This window comes from Crocodylus siamensis, chromosome 10, assembly GCF_052110815.1.
Source record: "Crocodylus siamensis isolate JL-2025a chromosome 10, ASM5211081v1, whole genome shotgun sequence".
Classification (NCBI taxonomy): domain Eukaryota; kingdom Metazoa; phylum Chordata; order Crocodylia; family Crocodylidae; genus Crocodylus; species Crocodylus siamensis.
In genome coordinates this window covers 15,699,867-15,726,323 of record NC_143404.1, presented here as the reverse complement: position 1 = coordinate 15,726,323, position 26,457 = coordinate 15,699,867, and the positions used below count along the sequence as shown (strand labels likewise).

Here is a 26,457-nt window from a genome sequence, read left to right as displayed (position 1 = left end):
AGGCAGTAGGGCTGATGGGACAGGAGTGCAACCATGGTCCTGGCAGTGGCATCCCAGAGCCCATGGTCACTGGGGCTGGCAGAGGAGCTGCACAGCAGCAGGGGGCCCAGAGGGCCATGTACCAATCAACCAGCAGTCGTCCAGGGCAGGTGGGGGAGTCAGGCAGTGCTAGATGGCCAAGCAGCAGGCATATGGAATGGCAGCAGGTGAACAGGACAGCTGCGGCACCCCTAAGGGATTGGGGACCATGTCCCTGGGCACCAGGGCCAGGAGCTGGGGCAGGCAGGGCTGGGAAGTGCAGTTGTGGTAGGAGCAGGGCAGCCATGTGCTGCCTGTGTCTCTGCCCTGCTGCTACTCTGACACAGGAAGCATCAGCCCAGAAGTCACAGTGTGGAGGGTATGCTTTAAAGTTGGCTGCAAAGTGCTGGCAGCTGGCTCTTGCTTCAAATGTTATAGGTAAAATTATCAACAAGGGTTTCAAATTCACCCCAGGCCAGATCCTGACTGCAGGAGCTCAACCTGAGCCAGATCCATAGGGTTAGAAACAACTGCAGTGGCTCTAGGGCCAGGCAGCAGCACAAAGCTGTGCTTGGGGAGCAGCGCAGGCCCAGAAGGCTGCCACCAATGACCACATCCATTGCCCTCCATCCTCCCAAATTCTATGGCAGGCCACACCTCTCAACTTCTGGTAATAGGATGGACTACTAGCAGGCCAGGTAGAACTGATCTGTGGGCCAAGTCTGGTCTGCAGACCTCATATTTGATGTTCCAGACCCATAACAATACAAATACAGCTTTCTTTTCCAATGCATTCTCTTGGTTTTTTTACCCATATACCTTTCCTGACAGGGCATTCACACACATGCTAAACACTGTAGCTAATATTCTGTGGCAGTTCATTCTCAATAGAAAATAATGACCCGTTCCTTTTACTACAGTAAAGCAATAATCAGAGCAAACTGTGTTATGATGAACTGTTGTAACGTTTCTATAAAAAGTTAGTTTAAAGCAAAGCTTGGGTACTACAAGAAGCAAATGAAAAGGTAAGCAAGGCTATGCTGACACCAGTGTTTAGGAAGGATTGACTTTAAAATTATTGCAGTGCATAGCCAAAAGACTTGGGGCTTTTTCACAGCTGCTTTGCTAGAAAAATACAGTTGTTTATCAGCAAGCAGAACTGGCATGTGCATTTGCTGTTGTTTAGTAAAGCGTCACTGAAAATTTGCAAGGTTTTGAGTTTTCAAATAATTAGCTAGTGGATAACTTTAAAGATCACTGCCAGGGCATCCAGTTTCCAATATTGTGGCTGCTTCTAGTCTTGCATTAATCCTACTTTTAAAGAATTACTGTATATTTTAAAACTTTGTTATTGAATATTTAAAAATTGCAGTTATTTACATGGGTTTGTAGGGATTGAACAAGATATAGAACCCCGCACATTGTGGCTACATGGAACATATTTGGAGTATGTTGGCGCAATATAAAATGAAGTTGGTCATGCAGCCTACATTAGCCTGGGTTAAGAGGGGGAAAAAAACAAAAAACAACATCACATCTCTATCAAGAGGATACAGGACCCCGCACATGGTAACTGCTGAAACTGTCTCTCAAACTATCTGGCTCGTGAGTCTGTATGCAACTGAAAGTTCCTTCAGACTCAAGTGATTAAAAAAAAATTAATTTAGTTTGGGCAATAGATGAAACAGAGTGTGTTGGCATAAGCTGATAAAGAATGACAAAAATGTTTCAAGCTAGTTTAAAAAAAAATATGCATACTCTGGACATATTCAGATCACTTGCCAGATTTGCAACAATACAATCCTGTTCACCACCGGATAGTCCTCTCTACTGCAGTTAGAAGTTGGTCTCCACAGGTAAAATGGAACCAACTCAAGGCTTCGCTTCATACCATTTAACTCATCTGGCTGGTAAGAAATAAAGCTAAAAACAATCAGTAGCAAGGAGTCCTCAATTTTGCGAAGCACTCATTTCAGTGTAAATGTTGGGACATAATAAAATCATAATTAGCTAGCAAAATGAGTTCTTAGTTGATGTGCTCTGCTATACAATTAGGAAGATCCAGGACTTTAAAATGTGTACGCAAAAAAAGAAATAGACTGCAAGGAAAAATTAAATGAAAATCATTTAGAATACATCCAAGCCGTTTAGTAAAATTACTTTCATTTGGTGGCATCACACTACAGAGGGGCACTATGCCACATGATGTTCTAGAAATATTATATTTGCTAATGTGACAGTAAGGCCTAAGTTTATGGTTAATGAATGAAGTTAAAACATCTGGGAAACCCTCCCACCCCCCACCATAAGCTATTTGCTTGCTCGTCTTTATGCATTTGAGAGCTCTTTGTCAGATGCTGCAATTTAGTCCATTTAAAAATTTTCAGTGGCAAGTTTGTCTTCCAACTGATGTGTTTAGGATATTGTACTAGTGAATCATCCCTAAACTTTCCTTATCTTGGAAGTTCCTTTTGAGAATACATCCTTCTAATGGTTTGGAAAGTCTTCTTAAAACTAATCCCAATATAGGTCAAGATTGCTGCTCAGCTAATATGCAGTGTCTTTTTCTTTAGGGAATTAATCCTGTCCTACTGATTATCCTTTGTGCTTTCAATTTTCCAAAGATGGCAAAGCTGTTGTCTGAGTTGTCTCATTTCCATTACTAGATGACATTTGAAGACAAACAGAATATTTTTTTAAAAAAAGAAATAATCTTAGAGAAGAAGCCTGTGTTGTCAGATATGGCCTACACATGTTATAAGCTGTTGGTGGTTCTAGTTTAATTCATACCATTCCCTTTTGAAATTAAAACAAAGAAATAGAGTAGTCAGGGTTTTGGACATAAAGCTCAAAACAGTTCCTGCACCTGTCACCTTAGTCTCAATCCCCTTGAACAAAATCCAGCTTGGGATTTAAACAAAGCCTAACACATTTGGCATTGGCCCTAGCTTAAATAAGCTACAGATAGGCATTTTAAGAAATAGTACTTTAGTACTAGATATGTTGGGGAGCACTAAATTATTCAGGACAATGACACGGACACAGTTTTGTTTGTTTGTTATTTTGTTTACGAAGCAATTGTCTGTCACTTCTGTGTTTGTTATTCCCTTTAGCTGAATTGCTAATTGATAAAACTATTTAAGCCTATCTGCTGTTCACAAACTGTGCACTTTGTTATTTCTGGTGTGCGATTGTCTACCATGCCCTGTAGTTTTGTTTTTGCTCTCTGGACGAAAGAAGTGCTCTAAACAGAAGAACAACGCACACTCTTGTTCATGCACACATACTGTGGTTCAAATGCAAATACATACAAAGACCAGCTATTCCCTAGATATTTATAAATCCAACTCAGTATGATTGCGCATCAATATCAGATGAAAAGAGGTGCAAACATGACTGCAATGAGCAGTGTTTAACCAACTCTATGGCATGTCTAAATACAAACTCTCTGACCTTATATTGGGATATAATCCAATTTACATGGAATTTGATGGAAGTTGGATTATGCCATTAATCTCTAGAAGAGCCATGGTTAATTCCTGCCCCCTGAATTAAAAAAAAAAATCTGGAAAAATCCAAGAAATAAAGAATATTGCCTTTTTTACCCCATGCTCAATTAATCTAGCTCTTCAGTCTAAGCCCTCCTTTCAAAGTTGTCTCAGAAACTGTGTCTGTCTATCATTTTGCACCCTGTTTATCCCACGTATCATGTATCTCTGCAACAGATTGTAAGCACTTTGGGGCAAGGAGCCAGTATGTCTGCATTACAAAGCACCGTGTATATTTGCTGTGCTATATATATGTCCCCAAAAGACCTTAGTTATTTGTGCTTCAGGTCTTTAGAACTGCAGCAGGAGTGTTGCGCACCTGGAGATGCCAAGAGTATGAATCCATTTTTGGCAATCTACCATTTCATACCTCAGTAGATCATCATTCAAGTTTTTAAAAAAATGCCTCCTTTGTGGTGGCATTTACAATAATAGTTCTCAAGCAAAAATAGTTCCTCAGTACAAGCTTTGCTCAGCTCATTCGAACGCATTAACATTGTAGCATATGGCCTTAATCTTTAGCAATAGTAAATCCTATTTATTGCATAAGTATTTAAGCTAATTACTTTGATGCAAGAGGTGCGTGATGGACAGCTCATAACATACCTTTTAAAGGACATTAAAGTGTTTTACCCATTTGAAGCAGGGTATGTTTCTTTCTAAAGTGGTTATGTTTCTTTCTTAGTGGCTATGTTTTTTGCACCACACTAAGCGCATCGACACAAGACGCTACAGCGCTGTAGTATGCATTGGCAGAAACCGTGATGACACCGCTATGTCATCATAGCAACATGCTCCCTCATTATAGGAATTTTGGATTTTAATTACAAATTCATTTTTTTAAAGCTACTGTATTGTAGCTTTAACATTTTTTTTTAGATAGGAACATGCTTTTGTTAAAACACCTGCTAAAAGAAGTTGAAAAAGAGAAGGAAGTTAAAGTTTTAACAGGAAGTGTTTTCCTGCAGTAAAATTACATTTTATAGCTGTTGTATCACAAGTCTGACAAAGATACCTCACTAACAAGACTCAGAATCATAGAAAATGAGGGTTGAAAGGGACCTCAGGAGGTCATCTAGTCCAACCCCCTGCTCAAAGCAGGACCAGCCTCAACTAGATCATCCCAGCCAAGGCTGTTGAGCCAGGTCTTAAAACACCTCCAAGGATGGGGACTCCACCACCTATCTAGGTAACCCATTCCAGTGTCTCACCACCCTAGTAGTGAGGAAAAAAAAAAGTTTTTTCCTAATATTCAACTTAAAACTTCCCTTGCTGCAACTTGATACCATTGCTCTTTGCTCTGTCATCTGCCACCACTGAGAACTGTCCAGCTCCATCCTCTTTGTAACCCCCCTTCAGGTAGTTGAAGGCTGCTATTAAATCCCCTCTCAATCTTCTCTTCTCTAGAAGAAGTAAGCCCAGTTCCCTCAGCTTCTCCTCAGAAATCATGTGCCCCAGACCCTGCTCCTTTTTTTGCCCTCCACTGGACTCTTTCCAACTTGTCCACAACCTTTCTGTAGTAGGTGGGAAGTGCAACAATGGACATGTACCTCCAGGCTCATTTCTGTGGAGTAGAGTAGAGCAAAAGGGAATAGGTACTTCCCTCGATCTGCTGGCAATGCTCCTACTAATGAGCCCAGTATGCCGTTAGCCTTAAGGGCACACTGCTGGCTCATATTCAGCTTATTGTCCACTGTAACCCCCAGGTCCTTTTCTGCAGAGCTTCTGCTTAGCCAGTTGATCCCAAGCTTGTAGCAGTACATGAGATTCTTCCGTTCTAAGTGCCAGACTTCACACTTCTCCTTATTGAACCTCACGAGGTTTCTTTTGGTCCAATCCTCCAGTTTGCCTAGATCACTCTGAATCCTGGCCCTATTCTCCAGCTGACTTTTACACAGTATATAGTAAGCTTCAGGAAGACAAAGCGAGACTGATGACCATTTTCTGCTCCTGGTTACATTGACGTGATCCAGGGCTCCCCAGCTACTCTGGAAAGCTAGATCTGTAGCAATTCCTTTATAAGCCATTATAGGATGTTGCACCAGATTCTGACTTCATATTGGTTTTAAACTAAACTTCAGATTTACTCCTGCCTTACCTCACTGTAAATGAGATCAGAGTCAGGCCTGTGATGGATGACAATTGATTTGAACATAGCCAAAACCAAAGTGGGAAGAAATGCAAGGATAAAATGCAGTGACTGAGAAGGATTCAAGTGGCTTTCTTTACAGAGTAGCATTTTCTTAGATTAATGATTGGTGCACGGGCCTTTCCAAGTAGATTTAGGTCTTTGTTTCCCTTCTTCGCAACCTTAGAGCACTGAAAGGAATTGTAAGCAAAATTCTGCTACAAAGCAGCTCTTTTTCTAATCACTACATATTTTGCAGGTTATACTGTTACACGAAACTCCTGAAAGGTGGATACTTTTGAGTGCACCAAGACCCAAGAAAATCCGACATACCGTACACACAATTCAGAAGGCAATTATGATGTGAGGTTATAGTATTATTGTGCCAGTCTCTGGCAAAATAGGAAGCTAATAAATCAGTGATACTAGAAGTGCTACAGAATAATAACCACAAGTTACTATGTAATAATTAGTGGTATATTAGGTCTTGTATGTCTTGCTCAGTTCCCCTTGACTCCAGCAGCAGCTCCTCCTCCTGCTTCAGCCCCTGTTGTGCTGCTCCAGGTGAGGAGGAAGCTTCAGCTGGGCAGCTCCTGGCCCGGTGCATGGGGCTCTGGCTCCAGCTCCCAGCTGCTTTCCACCCACTTGGCCTCCCTTGCTGGGTGGGTGGAAGGTAGCCGGGAGCTTTAGCTGGGCGGTTCCTGCCCCAGTGCATGGGGCTACAGCTGCAGCTCCCAGTTGCCCTTCACCCACTCTGCTCACAACAACGCAAGACTCCCTATGTGGCCCCTGGGCCCAAATAACTGCCCATCCCAGACTTGGCACATATAATAATTTTCATCCCTGCTGCTGGAAGTGCTACATAAAAGATAGGAACATTCAGTTCGCCTGCAAGACTGAAAACTTACTAGATGTACTCTGTGGGGTTAGGGATAAACAGGTTCTTTAAAAATAAATATATAAGAAATTTAGACTTGAAAAATATGAGAATTTGAATGAATTATTCCAGCAAACCAACAAGGTGGCTTTGAGTGGCATTCACCGCCTCAAACAAGGTATTGCGTAGCAAAGCAAAGTTCGGGTGGAGGGCGGAAACACGCCCCACGAGGAACACTGAGAGGGGAGAGGAAAGCTAGTCTGAATAACGAAAGAAAAGAAAGAAGCCATTTGTTCTCAGATGGTATTGGAAAATGTACAGTAGTAGATGAGCAGAAACTAAGAGAGGCATGCAGAAATGTTACAGAACGCTGGCCAGTTTAATTGAAAACTGGAGAGAAACGCTTTAGGAATAGGGATCTGCCAAGCCAGAGGGTGGTGCATCTGTAATGATGCTCATTATTTGCATGTTGTTAATCATATGCAAACTGTACTGGTTGCAGTAATAACACGTAGCAAGTATGAATGAAGTAGATCTATTTATCATATGACCTTTGTGAGGCAGAAGTCTGTACCTACATTGCATTCAGCAAAATGATTCTTTTCCTTTCTGTCTTGAGATCATCACCCTTATCTGGGAAGGGGAGGGAGCTAGGTTTCTGCTCACTTTTGATGCAAGGACTTCCTAATTTTCTTCACTTGGGGCTTAATTCTGTATGACAAAGATATCAAACTCACCTTCCCCCTCCCCCCAGGCTGGATCTTGGCGTAGGACTCCTCATAGGGCAGATCCAGACCTGGTAGGTGTGGGCAAGTAGCAGCAGAGGAAAGCCAAACTAACTTGGGATGAGTCAGAAAACTAGGGCTGGAAGACTTACACACTTTGCCACACCTCTTATAAAAATTTAATCCATGAAATTCAAGTTAGGAAAAAATACCCCTCCACAATCCATCCACTGCCGCATAATTTACCTATCCTATATGGATCTCTCATGACTTCGAAGTAATAATGCTTCCCATTGGCTTATGCAAGAGGCTGAAATTGGGTTCTACCCCTCACTTTCCTATTCTATCTATGTAGTTGTGAACACATCACAGATGCAGGCAGAGATGAAGCCTTCTGTCTCCGTAGGTCAGATCCAGCCCACGGGCCATGTGTTGCCAACCCCTGTCCCATGGACCACAAATGCTCTGTCTAGAAGTCAGGAGTAATACTTTTGTCTGAAAGCATGTCATTCAAGTCCAGATCCATAAAGGTTTTTAGGAATTGATCTCACAAATTGCAAGACATCAGACAACTAAGTACCTTTGAGGATATGGGCCCTAGTGATTTACAAAGGCCATCTTCCCTGTGAAAGAGAAAGACCCAGTCCAGATCTGCTAAGATCAGCGAGCCCTGAACACATCCAATTTCATATCACACTCCTCTATTCCTTCCACACTTCTTAGGGTCTTTATCTCGTGGCAACATCCCATTCCCTTTGGCATGATTCTTTAAATAAGGGCCAGCCATCCAGCAGCCTGATTGGTTGACACCAATTACATATGGGATAATAGAAGGATAATTACCCATTTTTGCTGCTTAATTAGCTTCTTAGATTTGAAGTGCTCGGTCTTCTGAAATCTGCTAGCAGGAAGTCTCCGAGTACAGTTATAAATGTATTTGGAGTTGTAGGACAGCGTCAAGCGGGTTTCCTCTCAGAGTTTTAACTTAATGGTATGACCTTCACCCAGACTGAAAATTAGGTCTCAGCCCCAATTCAGCTGGACAGCCGAGTAAACTCCACGCCATGTTACAACTAGCTCTGTGCATATGGACGCTCAATTAAGACATGCCTTTGTAAGCTTAAGTTATGCAAACCTGGCTAATATAAACAAAGGTTGTTAGCACTTGTATCTTGCATTTAAATCAAACTCTCCCTGGGGAGATTAAAAAGAAAAAAAATCATCCTTCTTTTTAAAAAGAAAGATAACGAGAGCTGAATATTCAGGTCTACAGTAGCTTTTGGAAAGTCAATATTGGTTTTAAATGATTGCATCACTTTATGAAATAATGATTGGTTCAAAGAATGTCATGAATTCTAATTAATTTACATTTGCATTAAGTCCACCATCACGAAAGCCCTTCCTTTCGCTTTCAAACATATCAAATTAAATATTTATTCCTGTTGTGATTTCATACATCCATAGTTAATATCACTCCCCAAAACCACCTGCTCACTGCCATATGTCACATTCTGTACAAAGGAGAGGGAACTCCAGTGGCCGCAATTTGAGCGCATTTTTGAACAAGGCAAAGAAACAGGTGAACTTGCTGTGAACTCTGATCTGTGTTTGTTTTGATAAAATGAAGATCACAGTCATGCCAGGAAGCTGCTCCGCAATTCAGTCTTCTTTGTACAGCAGCAGTTCTTGAAAGAGCCGCCTTACTTCACACGGCACCAGCACCGGAAAGATACCAGCAGCCAAGGGCTTGATCCTGCTCACATGGGAACAGAGTCAAGCGAGTCAATGACTTGACTTGGATCCCAATCAGGCCGATTGCTGTAGAATGGGGAGAGCAGCGCAGATTCACCCCTGTGGCTGCAAGCAGTTTGCATGAATATGGGTGTGCACACACGCACACATCGCAGGCAGATGATTCATGCCAGGTGTTGTGCCAGGGCAAGGCATCTTTGGGATCTCCCACGGGGAGAGGCCACGTTGTATGCCAGCCAGCCCCGTCTCGTCCCAGGCCGGTGCCTTCTACGTCGAGACTGTCGTTGGCCAGAGAATGCCAGCAGCTCAAGAGCAACACAGGACACTGTAGAGCAGCTCTCTGCATTTATCACCACTTAATTTTTGCCAGACTGGAAATGGAGTCCACTGCTAACAACCGAACTCCCAGGGGGCTTTTGAAGGCTTAATTAGCTATTGTTCGTAACACGTTCTGAAGACAAAGTGCTAAGTGTTTTTATACCTGTCTCAATTTCAGTAGACTGTAAAATGTCAAGAACAAGGCTCAGCATTGCAGACCTTAGCTGTACAGTGCCTCTCGAGACAATGTCTCTTGGCTCTGGATAGCCATCAGACATTTGCAGTCTTACCTACTGAGCCAGTGAGCAGTCTCCTTATTTAGTGACAAGCTGGGGATAATCTAGTCAGTCACCTGCCAAACTGGTACATCTCCCTAAATTGCAATTAATTATTTTATTTTCCTTAATTTTTTCTGACTAGAGTTTCCAGTGGAACTTTAGGACATTGTGCACTTGTCACCCATCGACTTTGAGATCCCTGGGCACACAACTTTCTTAAAGCACTTTAAAAGAAAAATCTCACTTTGCCATTACTGATCACCAAAACAGTGAGGTGCTTTCAAGACAGCAAAAGAAAGGTTCATGGCATACAATCACCATAGCACGCCCATGTCCACGATAGCCCATAATACCAGATGGGGCTAATGGCAGAACCACAAATAGTTCAAATGTAAAATAGAGTGCAAACCAACCAGATTAACATGCAGAACAAATCACAAACTATAACAAAAACACACTGACTTTCTTTAAACAATCGCACGTAAACCAACATCAAAGGTTATCCATCTCAGATTCCTACAGGAGAGATTATATTGAACAACAACACTTACTCATGTGAAGAATTTTAAGTTTCCAGCCCTTCATATAAATCACAAGCTGTAAAGTAGTATCATAGGGACCTAATTCCAGAAAATAGCATCTTCCAAGTATTCACTGGAGTAAGACTTACCACTGCAGATGGAAAGGTTGGCCCCAAAAATAGCCTGGGAAAGCAGCCAAGCTGAAATTAGATGCCAGGAGATAAGCTGTGGGGTACAGAGTGCCCTCCACGGTGACCAAGCTTTCATTATTGTTTTCCACTCCAGATTCTTAAAGGTAGCGGTCACCAGCAGTCACCACGGGCTGGCTGCGCTTCTTCTGCTCTACTTGCACTTAGGATCATCTTTTAGTTTAAACCAGGGGTGAGCAAAACATGGCCTATGGGTTGGATCAGGCCCACCAAGGGATTCTATCCGGCCTGCAGCACGTCCCATGGCCTCACCCAGCCCAGGCACAGGGGCAGCCTGGGCCATGGTGTGTGCAGCCAGGCCTGACACCCCCAGGCACATAGTGGGGCTGGGTCACTGCGAGGGCTGGACTCTGCTTCTCAGTAGCCCTGGTGGCAGCGGCTCCTCTTGGCTGCTGCAGCCAGTGTCACTATCGCTGCCGGATCCAGCCCTCCTACCTGAGCGCCCTGCCCCATCCGCCCTGGATTCGCTGTTGGGGCCACTGGAGGGATTGCATGGGCAGGCGGAGTCTGCAAGGGGACTGGCCTGAGACCCCCACAGGCAGGTTGCACTTGGCTAGGTGGATGGGATGGGGCCACAGGTGGGTGGGGAGTGGTATCCACGAGCGGGATGGACAGCTGGAGCCAGGATTGTGATGCGGTGACAGCGTGGGGCCATGCTGGGAATAGATCACAGCTCTGCCCCAGGCCCTGGCCCCAGCTGCATGCTGTCACCGCCCTGTGACCCTGGCCCTGGCCCCAGCCACCCATGCTGCTCCCAGATGCTGCTCCGCGTCCACCCGCAGCCCCATCCCATCCACCTGGCTGAACACACCCTACCTACAGGGGTCCCAGCCTGTTCTCCATGGAGACCACACTTGTCCACTCTGGCCAGCGCCACTGGAGTGGTCTAGTAATCTACTGCTTAGGGAGTTTTGGTGACTTGTTATGGGCCAGGGAGGGATGGGGGACTGACCTGGCCAGCACCAAGTCACCAAAACTCCCTAATTGCCCACCCCTGGTTTAAACCAATTCAGGTTTGGTCTAGATCATTCTAAAATTTACATAGTTCTGTCCACTTACCATGTACATTACCCATTACATATTCTCACCTAGACTCCCCCACTTACCGAAACATAAGATACCCTCACACATCACCACTAAATTCAGTCAGGGATCCAAGTCTCTGTTTTCACACTAAAATATTTTCATAGAGTCAGATCTCACGCACAGTAAAACAATTAACTAGCAGTTAATAGAACGGGGAGGCCAGACCCAGCCCGCCAAGCGATTCTATCCGGCCTGCAACAAGTCCTTCGGCTCCTCCTGGCCCAGGTGCGGGGGACAGCCTGGGCCATGGCACGTGCCACCAGTCCCACCATCCTTGGGCGTGCAGTGGGGCAGGGGTGGCGCAGTGGCCAGACTCAGCTTCCCAGCAGCTTCCACAGCGGCAGCTCACTCTGCCCAGCTGCCACTACCAGCATCTCCACCCCCACTGCTGGGCCCACCCCTACTGCCCAGGCTACCCAGTTCATCCACCTTGCACCCATCACTGGAGGTGCCAGGCAGAGCTGGTGGCATTTCCATGGAGATCAGCCCAGGACCCCCACAGGCAGCGTACGCTCAGCTGTGCAGATGGAACAGGGCTGCAGGTGGGCAGGGAGTGGCCCCCAGGAGCAGGATAGGTAGGCAGCATTGGGATTGCCAGGCAGTGACAGCACGGGGCTGGGGCCCAGGGCAGAGCTGTGATCTGCTCACCGCGTATGCCCGCACACAGAACCAGCACCCGTCACAGGGCATACAGGGAGTAGGCTATGGCTCTGCACAGGCCCCAGCCCTGCTCTGTCACCACTCTGTGATCCTGGCCCTGCCTGCCTGTCCCAGTCTCAGGTGCCAATTTCCCCATCTCCACAGCCCATCCGCCCAGCAGAGTGCACCCTACCATGGGGGTCCTGGGCCAGCCTCCATGGAGACCCCACCTGCCCACTCTGTCCAGAGCTACCGGTGGTGGGTGTGGGGTAGATGCACCTGGAGCTGGATAGGATCAATTGCTGAACCTTTCCTATACCAGCCCAGGTCATCACCCTCCCCTCCCCAGCCTGCAACAACTCACCAAAACTCCTTAAGTGTCCCTCCAGCCCAAATAATTGCTCACCCCTGTAACAGAACCAGTTACAGCACTTTATAAATTCTGTTGACTGCAATTTACTGCAGGGGTTGGCGGGGAATCACATCCTCCATAACACTCACCTATGCTGTGATACTTCCAAAAAATTCAGCAGTAGCTAAATAGGTTGTGAGATAAGGTGCTGTGACCATTGCTTGTTCCATAGTACACAGGCATTTAATAATTGTTCTGTGCTTACTTCATTTATATATTATAGCCACCTGTTGTCTCTTGTTGGTTACTCTGTAAGTATTACAAGAAGAGACTGACTTGTGTTTCCCTACACCTAAAAACCATGATCCTTAACTGTGGCCCTTAAGCACTACCACAGTGCTACAGATTCAACCACCACTTATTAACTCAAAAGCCTTACACTTGTTACCTGTTAGACCAAACCAGCATTATACCTTAGCTTACTGATTTTCGCATCCAAGTGTAGCGCATGATGCTTTGCTCATCATTACCTCTGTCAGAACGCATGCTGTAGGTTAAGTTCGAATAGATTTGCTTAAAAGAAAAGAAATAACCTGACAATAGATATTGAACTTCCAAATGTAAATAACTTACCCAGGCTGAAAGGAGGCATCTCAGAAGACAGAAATTACTTTAGCTAAATAGAGGAAGTAAATGTACAGAATACATAATTACTGCAATAAGAAATTAAAATGCTATATATGTAGCAAGTAGCAGATTTATCAACAGAACAATTTTTGCAAGTTTAGAATAATTTTCCTAATCCAATAATACATTTAGAAGTGTAAAAAATGAAGCTAACAGTCTAACCTATACCAGTAATTAGGAAATTGCAGGTAGTGCTTACGGATGTGAATGTAAAAATAAATTAGCTGGAGGAAGTTCTTTAGCTGAGTTTTATGGTAAGAATACAATTGGAGTTTGATTGAATTATTATTAATACACTCTCTAGGTCCCATAGAAACTGGTGCACAGGGGCTCTTACAGCATTTCTAATTGAAGCACAAAACCAGTCGAGTGGAAAGTGCCCTGACTCTTCAAGATATGTCAAAGTATGTAACATGGTAGACACCTGGGGGTTTGGAGAACAGTGACAGCTACAAGCTGACCTTTGGTGAATTTAATCTGCAAATGGGTTCCTGCTTAGGACAGCTAATGCTTTTAGTTATTGTAAAGGCTTGTTCCTGGATTTTAGAGAGCTGAGAATAAATGAATTTCAGGAAGCAGACCTATGCATGCTGCATAACAAACAGGTGGACTGTAGATGTATTTGAAGTATTTAAAGAAAACTTTGCAGGACTTACGAACGTACAGATAGAAATAATGCACAGTTGGAAGAATAATATTTCCACTTAATAAAGGGGGAAATCATTGCCATTCAGTAAAATTGGACTAATCTGAAGAGAAACAGAAGAGGGAGGGGATGTGTTATTTGTTTTTATGAAGCAAAATTCACTAAAATTGCAGGGGAGGGTTAATTTGGCTAAACATTTGCTTTTGATGGAAAATTGCCATTTAAAACCTAAGCATGAAAGAAATATGTTTATGGTAACATTTGAAGGGAAAAATGCTATTTTTTAAAAAGAATTAGGGATGGAAAACCCAGATTTAAATTACGTTTACTCTACAATATGTGCTCATACAGGCAAATGCAGTCATGCATGCATAAAAGCTCACATACATGCATATATTTGCAGAAGAGATCAGACCTCCATTTTTTTTACAAAACCTTCCCTTTCAATAATACTTGGCTTTTATACCAACATTTATAGAACTTGTATCAGTTGATCTTAATGCACTTTTATAAGGAGAAGTAGGAATCATTATCCTCAGTCTGAAGATGGAGAGGTGAAAGCACAGAGATGAAAAGATACCCAAAGGATAGATACAAGTGACACAGAGGCCAATTTTGAACCCAGGTTTCCTGAGTCCCAATCCAGGGCACTGACTCTGACCGCACATACATTGGGAATGTTAATGTTATTGCACCTTTTACAGCAAGGGTGGGCAAAATATGGCCCACAGGCTGGATCCGGCCTGCCAATTGATTGGATTCAGCCCACAGGCAGGTGCCCACCAATTGATTAAGTCTGGCCCAGGGCAGCATGCATGTGCTCCCACCCACACCCCCTGATGGTCCCAGCCCTGGCCAAGGTGCACAGCTTCCCAGCAGCTGACCAAGTGGGTAGAAGGCACCTGGGAGCTGGAGCCCTATGTGTTGGGGCAGAAGCCACCCTGCTACAGCTTCCCCCCTGCCTAGCTGGGCATATGGTGCCTGATGCATGTCCCCACAGCTGCCACTGCAGCTTTGCAGTGCTACCTGCTTCCCACGGTGGTGCAGCAGGGGCAGAAGGAAGAGGAGGAGATGCTGAAAGTGAGGGGAGCTGAGCAGTACCCAGGTGGCTGTAGCCCCACTGGGCAGCTGTGTGCGTTGGCTGGGGCCGGGGCTGGCAGGCGACAGCATGGCGCAGCATGACACGTGCTGCCCCAGGCAGGATTGGGTGCAGCTTGCCCCATGCAAAGTGCTGCTGGGGCAGCTGTGGGCTGGATGGGGCAGGGATGGACTACACCCGCACTGCACCACCCAGGTGAGCTCTGCTGCGTGTGCCTCCTGCCCTCCTCCCTTCTCCCCACCCCTGGTGGCTCCTGGGAGCTAGCATGCAGGCTGCCCCCCACACACATGTGCATATCACCTCCTACACCTCCCACGTGCCCAACACCCCCCACACACCCCCACACACAATATGTAAGAGTAAGACTATTATGCAATCACTTCTGTATACACTGGTCAAAAAAACATAAATCAGGACAAAAATAATGTTTGGGAATAAAATGTTATAGTAGAGGTTTGACTTTTAGTATACGATTTTTTTTTTAATCTATAATTTGTTAAAATGATATCTTCTAAAAGACTTTGTGTACCTCCAGCTGACGTAATTGCCCACTCCTGCTTTACTGCTTTTTACAACAGTGGTCCATTAATACCTGCTTATATTTTGGTCTTGAAAACGAGGCCAGGTTTTGGGTTACTGTGTATGGGTGTTGCTCCGATAAATTGTTTAGCTTAAAACATAATACAGATGCCTAATTTTAAAATATATCCATTAAGCATGTGCAGAAACTTGTTTTCAATTGTTTGATAAAGACTTTTGGCATGTGAACTTTCTGCTTATGCCTCTGTGAGGGTAATGCCTCCAGAGGAAAGCTTCTGGCTTGTCATGTCAGTATAATTCTCACTCTAATAAATGCCCTATGACATGATAAATGCGTGGGAGCTCAAGCAATATGTGCATGAGTGCCTGAGTTGGTTTGAACATAATTTTACTCATGTTGTATCAGCCATTATACACCACTTTGTAAAAGAATTCACCTTGGGAACCATACAGTGAAGATTTTGGGACTTTACCTTTCCCTAGCATGATCATGACATCATTCAGAAAGAGTTTTTATCCTGTCTTGCCAATAATATTCATCTGAAAGGATTCTGCATATCCTTTCAAAAGGCTCACAGGCACAGGACGATGGCTTAGAAGGTAGACTGTCCCATCAATAAGCCATGTGTAGAGAGTCCTTAAACCCTCATTGGCAGAAGCTATCTCCTGCACTATCTTTGAAATAAGTAACTCCAAAAGAGGCAGCACAATCTCAGTGAAATAATACAGAACATAGCATCTTGTCCACATCTCAGGAGATTTTTATACTTAGGAAAGAAAATCAAAAGCAGCAAACCTGGGTGTGCCACAGTGGTATTTGTCTGTTCACTACACAGCCATTCTGGCTCCTCCAGTCACAGTAATAACAATCTTCCGCCCCATTGATGTAGTACTGTATTAGCCTACATAAATCCTCTCCTGGGTCAGAACTGTAGTGTACTTAGAGAGCAGGGTGACCACCAAACATCCCATCCTGAGATCTCACTCTAGCTCTAATGCAATTGAGAGTTGCCCCTGAACAGCTCTTAAGTTGTATGGCTCTTGTAGACTCCACACCAGTGGAGAAGTGGCATAGGGTGGCAGGGCTCTGCTACGTCCCCTCTAAATCCCTGATGCTCCCCTATGCCATGGAGTAGGTCGGAGGTACAGCCTCATGTCCAACCACATGGGCCCAGCAGTGTTTCTCTCTGCTGTTGATATTTTGCGGGCACATTGAAAGTCACCTGAGTGTTACAGGGGGACCATCATTCAGCGAAGAAGATGGGATTGGCATGTTCAATTCACTACAATTAACTCTCTCAACAACTGTGCGCTGTAAGTGGGGAGGTGCAGAAACGGCAACAGAAAGATTATTCAGGGCCCCCAGTGTCCTGCTGGCAGAGCCTATGGTCAAACTCTGGGCTACCTCCCTTCCTCCCTCCCTCCCCATGCTCATTCCTCCAGACTGATTCTCAAGACAGCAATCGCTTGAATGATGAAAATGTCTGGTACATCAAAGTAATTGTTATATTTTGCGCTTTAACTTTGCAGTCAATGATTTTACTGAAGTGCAATTAAAAGGGTGGGGAGAGTTTTCCCAGTGGGTTTCTTCTCTGTCTTTGTATGCTGTTAAATGTGTGTCAAGGTTTACTTTATTCCCTGCATCAGACAGGATCTTCTGAAGATCTTTTTTTTTGCTTCGGAAAGCACCAGCTGGCATGTTGTTTCAAAACCTGCTTGGAAGAGAACGCCCCTCAAAGCCACTTCTAAGGACACTGCAGATTACTCAGTTCCAACCTTGAAGCCATTCAGCGGAACATCTCAAAACACTTTACATACACACTAATGCTCACAGCAACAAGCCAATGAGGGAAGGAAATGCTCATATTCTCCATTTGATAGATGGAGAAACTGAGGCACATAGACTGTTAAGGGATTAGCTTGGTTTAATATTGGGAACAGAGTGGTGGTTCCCTGCTCCAGCTGCCTAGACTTTATCTCCTGTCGATATTATTGGAATCCCAACATGAACCCACACTCCATGGTACTAAATACTGTATACACATAGAAATATGCACAAATGCCCCAGTACCAAATGACCACTAAGCACAGGAACCTCGCCCTCTTAGGCTAATATACTGCTTTATTCAGTGAGATAACGGGCCTCTTTCTACACACGCATCATTGGCTTAACTCCATTTACTTCAGCAGTTACTCCTAAGCTAGAGAAGAATCCAGGCCCCCTGAGGCTCAACGTTAAGGACAAATAACAAAAGCTAATTTGCTACTGATGCTGGTATCGAAATGGTGACAGTCAGGCCTCTTTAGGCATCTGAGCGGAGATCTGAGAAACTACTGCACAACTGTCCATCTAGTATATGCCTCTTTTACATCACCTGAAATAACAGAGCACTGTACATACAACAGTGTGCATGCTCTGCCCTCCATGACTCGCAAATAAATATTGTGACCTCAGGAATATATATCAATATTCTTGTCCCTTCCTGAAGGCAGTAACAGGGTCCAGATGCCCAGCTGTGGAAGTTATTTTTCCAGCACTGGCATCTGTCTCATTGGCACTCGCATTTGGCTTGCAGAGAAGCAGGGTGCACTTAACCAACCAGCTGCCCATTTAGTAACCATTAAAGCAAATGAATGTTGTATAGTATTGGCATTATATCTGCTATTTATTATCGGCTGTGTTATGGTTTTTAAGCACTAGGCTGTGATTTGAAGAGGTCTCACAGCTACAGGAGCACCCAAGGTCATCTTGACTTACTCAGGAAGAGAATGAGGGAAGGGGGGAAGCAGAGCCCGGGGAAGCAGCAACCCCACTCTTAAAAAGAATAGGGGCCACAGCCCTATTCCTGCCCATGTCTCCTTTGTGGTGTCTCAATGCCGTCAGTGCAGAATACTGCAGGCTAAAGGGCTAAGGCTGAAAATGGAGGAAACTTAGCTGCACCCTGCCCAGAGCATCCCCTTCCAGGGTCAGTCAAAACCCAGTTATAATTCTGGCTGGTGACTGCCCAGGAGTGATTCAGAAAATGCACACCTGTGGCATGGCATGGACGCTGTCCTTAGCCAGCCCCCTACCAGTACTGTACAAAGTGCTAAAAAAGCTCTGCTTCTAGCCCGAGGAGCTTACTACAGAAGCAAAGAGCTTCTGACTTGATATGTAGTTTGCTTACTATTTGCATTAGACTCCTCTTTCATATGGAGAAATGACTTTTACTTTCTAGTTCCCATGAAATAAATCTGTAAGCACATACGAGCCAGTGCTGCATTCTTCATGTGAATCAGACAGGCAGGATCCAGGATCCAGCTCTGAGGCTGAAACTCTTTAGAGGACTCACAAGCAGAAGATGGCAATAAGGCTGCTACTGAAATGCACAGATCATTTATGACATTTCTGTTACTTAGAAGCATTATGATAGCACCTGGCAGCCCTACTTAAGGTTGGGTCCTATTGTACTGAGTGTTTTATCAATGCCTAGGAACAGATAGTCCGTGACCCATGAAACTTTTGAACTCAGTACAAGAGAGGTAGAGAGAGGGCAGGAAATCAGAATCGCACAGAGAGGAAGGGGCCTCCTTTGAGACAGCAGCTTGGAGACAGAGTGTAGAAAAGAACCCAGGCCTCTGAATCCCCTTGTGCTGTACAGTAGCCAGTATTTTTATAGTGGCTCTTACACCTGGGTGTAGCTGCAAGGTAAAGAATCGTTGCTATTTAAATGCAAACGGTGGGCCTGAAATGCACCAGGTCCCTATACTTAAACCATCTGCAACCAGGGAAAGCATCCATATCCCATTCCACAGCTGAGTAAGGTCCAGCAGAGGAGAGGGCAAGTGCCTGATGCCAAAGTCAACTAAGCAATGTCAATCACAGCTCAAGGGAGGTTTAGCACTGGGCTGAAATTCTCTGCCCAAGCTGTACACCCTGTGGCTAGGGGTGTCAGGAGAGAACCAGGCATCGGGGTCCCCAGCAGCTGGCTGGCATCTGCATCCTGTGGGCATGGCCTGCCGTGGACCTAGGAGTACCCGAAGCCCCCGACTGAAGTCTGGGAGGCAGGACAGGACCCCTGCATGACTGAGCCCATAGCATTTGGCACTGACCAGGCTGCTTTGGCCTGAAACACAGCATTTCAAAAGAAAAAAAGCCACCTGAAGGTGTGGCAGCTGCCAGGCCCAAGAGCAGAACCCAGCTCAGGGCTAAAGCTTTTATTTTTCCTTTTTTTATAATTTGTATCCAAGGCCAAATTAGCTCAAACTAACTCCAAATCCAAGACTCCCGAACCATAAGTGGCCCTACTACTGGCAAATATCCCCACCCGCACCTGGGGCTTCAGAGGTTTCCAAAACCTTTGGCAGGCATCCTAGTTGCCAGTATAGGGGGTAGGGGGTGCATGTGCACCCCGAGAGTGCCAGTGCACACCATGTCAAGCCATGCTCCCTGTTTAGGTAGGAGGCAGGTGGGATCACTAGTGCCCCCCACCTTGAGTGCTATCTGGGGAGTGGGACTGCCAGCAAAAGCGGTCACGCCACTTCCAGAAGTGGCCGCGGGACTTCCAGAAGTGGCCCGGCTGCTTTTTGGTGAGTGAGACAGCAGGGAACCCCCTCGGGTCAGCAAAATCGGCCCCCTGGTCTCTGACTGGTGTCGGGCGGGGGGGGGGGGCACGTGCCCCCCCGGACTCAAGAGGCACCAGTCACCTGTGCTACTTGCAGGCCCAAGCCCGGAGGTTCTGCCCTTAGCCAGAAGACCCTGGGAGCAAGCGGAGCAGGAGGCTCCCATCTCCAGGAACCGGGCAAAGCGGCTGCCCCGCGCCAGAAGGAAAGCTGCCTCCGTGGGCACAGGTGCGCGGGGCCTGCCCTCGGGCGCCCCCGCTCCACTGCAGCAGCGAGACGCGCGGCCGCCGCTCGGGGACCGGCCCCGGGCCGCCGCCGCGGTTGGACAGCGCCGCGCTGTATGGGCGGAGCTTGGGCGGTAATGCACCATAAGGCTCCGGCAGCCCCAGCCGCCGCCGCTGCCGCAGCAACTTCCCTGCCCAGCCGCGCTGCTGCAGAGCGGGGCCAGCCCAGCCCAGCCCAGCCCTGCGCGGATCCCCGGGGCCGCCGCCGCCGCCGCCGCGCTCGGGCTCTGCCGCAGCAGACACCATCTTGAGGCCGGGGCCCCGATCCGGGCGGGCGGGCAGCTGCGCCCGGGAACCTGTTGGGCGTCGCGGAGCAGGGCGCGGGCTGCGGGCAGGGCAGGGCCATGCCCCGCGTCCCCCCGCGCCGCTGAGCTCGGCCGCGGGCGGGGATGATGGATCCTTGCCTGCCTGCTCTCAGCGCCGGGGCGAGCGAGCGCGCTGCCAATGGAGGAGGACATTGATACCCGCAAGATAAACAGCAGTTTCCTGCGCGATCACAGCTATGCAACTGAAGGTAGAGGGATGCCTTGGCATTTGCAACTTGCGTGGGCTGAGCGGCCCCCGGGGAGCGGGTGCGGAGCCCGGGGGGAGCAGCAGCAGGTGGGTGGGGGCAGGGGGGGAAGGGGTTTGCGCCCTTCCTTGCCGAGAGGCGAGGCCGGTGGCTTGCCCGGAGGCAGGTGGGGGCTCTGGAGACATGCAGCTGGTGGCCCTGTGCTGCACGCTTGGGCCTCCCTCGCTCTCTGCAGCCAAGGGGAGGCCCTGGCCTCTGGGCTTGAACAGGTGGGGAAACTGAGGCTGGCGGCACTGGTGTCCAAGAGTGGCATTGGGAATCGCAGGGTCCTGTCTCCTAGCATGGGGCTCACATGGCTCCACCTCCATTAGACCCGAGCAGGGGCTTCTTGGGAACCAGCGTGGCCCCGAGGCACGGATGTGCAATGAGAAGTTGGAGGATCTTGAGCCTTTCTGCCGCTGGATGGCACTGGGCATGTCATGTTGCTCTCTCTTGTGGGTTTTCATGTCTGTAAATGGGAAGAGCTGTCTAGTTCTCCAAGGGGATTTTGGTGCTAACCAATAACTAGGAATCTCATGGTATGTTCAAAGCCCTGTATAAATGGGAAGTATTTGAATTTGGTTATGAAATAAGTGGAAACCTGGCATACAACCAGCTATGATCTGAAGAGCTGGTGGGTTGTGACCATATTGCTGGCACCCCTGTATGATCTGTAAGTGGTGGTAAAAGCTTTTTAAGATGGGGCTTAACATTTAGAAAATGAAATTTGAGTACTGAAACTGTTCCTTCCTTTCCCGTATTCCTAAAACTGATTTATTTTTTTTTCCTAAGACTCCCCCCTTTCTTTGCTGTTGAAGCCTGGAGGGGGGAGGGGGGGAAAAGTGTATTGCAAAAGGGTGAACAGACTACCTGCTATTCTACCAGAGTCAGTAGATCTAATGTCTTCCCCCTGCCTCCACATCTTAGGGTTTGGCCACTGGTGCATTTAAACATGGATTTTAGAGCATAGTATGGTGAGTGAAGCAGATCTTGTGGCCATGTGAAGCTGAAGCAGCAGAGTGCAAGATCTGTGCTGCATCTTGCACTGCATTCTGCCACAAAGAGGCAGCCTCCACCAATGGGTGATGATCAGGAAGATGGACAGGAAGAAGCACCTGCTTTTGCTAGAATTTCTAATGGCTGAAAAGCTACTGCCTTCACATCAATTATTTTACAACTTTCTCCAGTAGATGAAATGTGGCTCCTGCTAAATCAGTGAATCCCTCTGCAGCATTATGTTGTTACAGGGAATTCCTTTTTTTTAAAGGCGGGGGGAAGAAAAATACCCCCATCCCTGCAAGCCTATTATGCTCTCCTTCTGTTTCATTTTTCTAAGATTCCTACTGAGTCAGAGAGAAACATAAATGCATCAAATGAGTGGGATTTTTCTCACGTGTATGATTCTAGTGAACAGATGCCTAAAGGAGGCTATCCAGAGGGGAAGATCTCCTCTTAACGTAAGAAAAGGCTGGGACTCTTGGTGAGCCAGTGAATAGATCGGTGTGATCCCATACAATGTTGCTTGTTAGCAGCTGAAGTGTACAAGATCAGTTTTCACAATTATGAAATATAATTGGGAGTGAGACTGTGATATCTGTTCATTTTGGACCATCTCTTAATCCTGTTGAGCATCTGTTCCCCGTGGCACATTTCCTTGCATATATGTGTATCTATAGCACCTCTGACTGAACCCTAATGCTCTACACAGGATGGTTGCACTGGTTCCCTAGTATCTGCCTGCAGAACCAGGGCTGCGCATGTTGGGAAGTCCAGCCGGGTGCGAGTGGCGAGGTGCAGTCTCTTGGCAGAGCATTCAGAAAGGCAGTATGTGGCCACAGTGAGTGGGAGCTGAGCTAGATGAGCACACCTCTTGGGCAACCTTGGTCACTACTTTAAAGCTGCGTTTTTGATGCAAATCTGAGGGAGACTAATGGTACCACTCCTGGAGGAGCAGCTGATCCCGTTTTCAGCTCGCGTTTTCCTATCCTATTTGGAGTGGGTGGCTAGCTTGGAAGGATGAGTGGGTGAATTGACTTAAGCTTGTGATCTTGGGGGGTCTGGGTTATTTTAACCTGAAGTTAAAGTCAAGTCATTCCCTCCATTTAGGATGTGATGCATTCGGAGATTGGAAGAAAACAACTCTCTAGTTTGCTGTATTTAGCTCTAGCATAGCCTTCTCTCATTTTTAAAAAAAAAAAAAAAAAAAGGAAGAAATTTTGAGGAAACTTAAATCTACTCCTCTTTGTGCAGAAAGCCACGTTGGGATATGCCAAACCAGCTGTTGCTGGATTTTTTTTTTTTTAGGAGTGTTTAATGGCTAAATATCTGCTGAGAGTTTCTCATGCACGTGTTATCCTTTGCCTGACTTCTGAATTTTGATGCAGATGTTCTATCAAAGGAAGGCTGAGTGCACTTGGAAATGCTATGCCTTGTTAGTGCATGGTAAAAGGCAAAAATATATCCTGGGAAGCTGAATGATTTTTGTTTGCGTAAAAGGAAATGTAGGTCTAAAAAAATTAAATTGATAATGTTTTTCTTAAAAACATCCTTACAATACCTCTGCAGTAAGTGAAGACCTGTTTTTGGAATGAAGGTACCCATAGTGTGTCAGCTGAAGGAATGGGGTTATGTAATTTGGCTTAGTGAAGTGGTGTTGCTCTTTCAATCACTTGGATATTATAATGCAAATGCAGGATGGGACTGGTATTTTAAATGCACACACTTGAATGCCTCATTCTTCTAGTGCAGTGCACAGAACTACCAGTAATGGAGGAAAGAAATATGTGCTATTAACTCCACTTTAGTTGCCAGGAAATATTAAGTTGTTGAACATAATGCTCTGAAAATTACAGGCCCTGGTATAATGGAATTCAAGAGAAGCATAAGAAAGCCATGAAAAATGGTTCTGAAATATTATTGGTGGGGGAGTGCCTTTCTATCCTAGGTCTCTTTCTTTTCCCCCAGACATTTAACTAATTAATTCATTACAACTTTTATTATTTATTTTCTGATTTGTGTGTCTACATCTCAGAAATAGAAAGGCTTATTCTGAAGCCTTGAATAGCCATTTAAAAATATACAATGCTGAGGACATAATTTGAAATGGGAGAAATTGGTGCCATAGCTGTGAAAAGGACCCTGATCGTCTTCTTCCAGGGTTCCCTTTTAACCAAAATGAAGCCCTCTGGCATGCATAATGATGCCTTTTCCTGTAAATTTGGAAACAAAATGTGAATCTCTAACATGTAAAGGTTTTTATATAGTGGTAGGGCTATTTCTAATAGTTCTGTCCTACACTCAGCAGATCTCTGAAATCCTTTAGATGACTTGTAGTACAGAAAACTGCTGCTGAACAAATGTGGTAAATAGTATTAATATGCTAGGTTAATGGTTGAGCTTCTTGTCATACTTTAATTTGCAGAGTACAGTGACTCTGGCTCTTGCACTACTCCAGTCTGGAAACACAACCTCAGTACTATGGACATGATATTAAGACTGATCCTGCAAGACTTTTATGTAATTCTGTGGGCTGATGCTGATAGGATTTTCAGGCATGAAGAGCTTGCAAAATTGGGGCCCTGACAACAGCAACTCTGACTTTTTTTGTTTGACCTTGCTTTTAAAGCCTTGAGGAATCTTCCTTCCTACTCTTGTAAAACAGACAAAATGTTGTGTTGGTGTTCTTGCCATTTGACATCTGCTAACCTACTCCAAAGAAGAAAGTGAAGTGGGTGTTCCCTTCATGCAGTAAATGCCAATATTCTGCAGCGGAACAGTTGGAGGTTTTTTGTGTTTAATAGTACAGTGCAGATATTCAGAAGTCAGGAAATGCAGAACCTGAGATTTTCATCATATCCAATACAGGCATTTAAGGGTATTTTCCACACCTGTGACTTCTCTGGGAATCAGGCCTGTGTGAAGTATGGCCTAATTGCTCAAGAATGCCCCACCCTGCTTTTGAATGATCTAATGCTTGTCATTCCCAGCATATAGCAGTGTGCTGTCATAGTGGTGAACTGTCTAGTAGTTCCAAAGAAGAGTCATTCCTGTCAAGCAGCTTACCAGTGTGGATTAAAGTTAATTGAAATCTCAACCTACAAAAAATTAATCTGTCCAAAGGCTTTAGGTTACATTTTGATAGGTTCTTTATATGCCTTGACCCAGTTTCCTCTTCCAGACTCTTCCACATCATTATTCTTGTCTTCTGAGCTCTGTGGCCCACCTCTTTTTTTTTTTTTTTGTTCAGCATGATATGTAGTACTGATGAACCTCCTTCTTCCTTAGGCCAAAGGTTGCCAAATGGGGGGGAAAAATAGCAACAAGCCAATCACTAGCTTGAATTTCCTTGGTTAGCTGATTGCTACACTTCATCCTCCTGGATGGCTCTGTGATGGGAAAGAGCAAGGGGAGGGGAAGAAGTGGTCCCAGGTATCCGATTTGGGAAGTAGGGGGCAAATGTGGTGGGTGTCTATCATTTCCAGAAGCTGCTTACTTTTCAGACTGAGCTTATGAAACTGTCCCACTGGGGAGTGGGAAGGGAGTCCATTTTCTAAGAAATCTTCAGAGAAGCGGTATTATCGCTGTTGGGGAAATATTTTTGGCACCTCCTGAGGAGGGAACAAGGGAATGGGGAAGGTGTCCCAGAAAGTAGGAAAGGTTGTACTGAATCAGATGAATCGTAACACTTGGTTAGACAAAATGGCTGTCTGGAGGGGATGGATGGAGAAACACTCTAGTTGGTTTTGAACTAAGTTATGTTCTGAATCAATATAATGAACACTCCCCGTATTGCTTCAGAATGGAAGAGCAAGTCTGGAAATCTAAAACCCATGTCTAAAGTTCAATGTCATGATTAACTCCCTTGGATTTTAAGAAGGCCTTCAGTATGATTTCTCACTATATTGACGATTACATGGTCAGGTGGGTGGCAAATTGGCTTAGGGGTCACACCCAGAGTGGTGGTGGATGGGTTGGTATTGACTTAGAAAGGTGTGGGCAGTGGAGTCCCACAAGGCTCAGTCCTTGGACTGGCACTGTTCAGTGTCTTCACCAGTGACTCGGATGAGGGTGTGGAGAGCACTCTGTCCAAATTTCTAGATGATGCCAAATTATGGGGTAAGGCTAACACACCAGAGGGTAGGGAACAAATCCAGGCGGATCTGGACAGGTTGGGAAGGTAGGTAGAACAGAATAGGGTGCAGTTCAATGAGGACAAATGCAAGGAGCTGCATGTGGGAAGAAGTAATCGCCAACACACTTACAGGCTGGGGGAGGACCTTCTTAGCGTACAGCAGCAGAAAGGGATCTTGGAGTCACTGCTGACTCCAAAGTGAACATGAGTCATCAGTGTGATGAAGTGATCAGTAAAGCTAATAGGGCTGTGCTAAATTTCAGCAACCATTTCATTTTTGGAGGTGTTTCAGACCATTTCAGTGCCTGAAATGCCAAATCCTAATCAAAACTGAAGGCTCTGAAAGGTTTCAGAAATGTTTTGGAGAATTTTGGAGTTTTGGAGCCAGGCTTGCAGGGAAACAAACTAAGAAGAGGTAGGGAAGGACTTCTCTGATATTGCAATCTAGCTCTTTGATCGCATCCCCA

General features: G+C 45.6%; 1 protein-coding gene across 3 annotated transcripts in view; it reads left to right on the top strand.

The window, feature by feature from the left end:
- Positions 1-26,457, top strand: part of PPP2R2B (protein phosphatase 2 regulatory subunit Bbeta) — a 264,323-nt gene that overhangs the window by 72,409 nt on the left and 165,457 nt on the right. Inside the window, exon 1 of one of the 3 annotated variants that reach the window (XM_090064741.1) lies at positions 20,436-20,823. The exons of the other annotated variants lie outside the window; for them this stretch is intronic. Coding sequence (XP_089920867.1) covers positions 20,754-20,823 — 70 coding nt within the window. The 5' untranslated portion in view covers positions 20,436-20,753. Of the gene's footprint in view, positions 1-20,435; positions 20,824-26,457 lie in introns of those variants that run through there. 3 annotated transcript variants of the gene reach the window in all.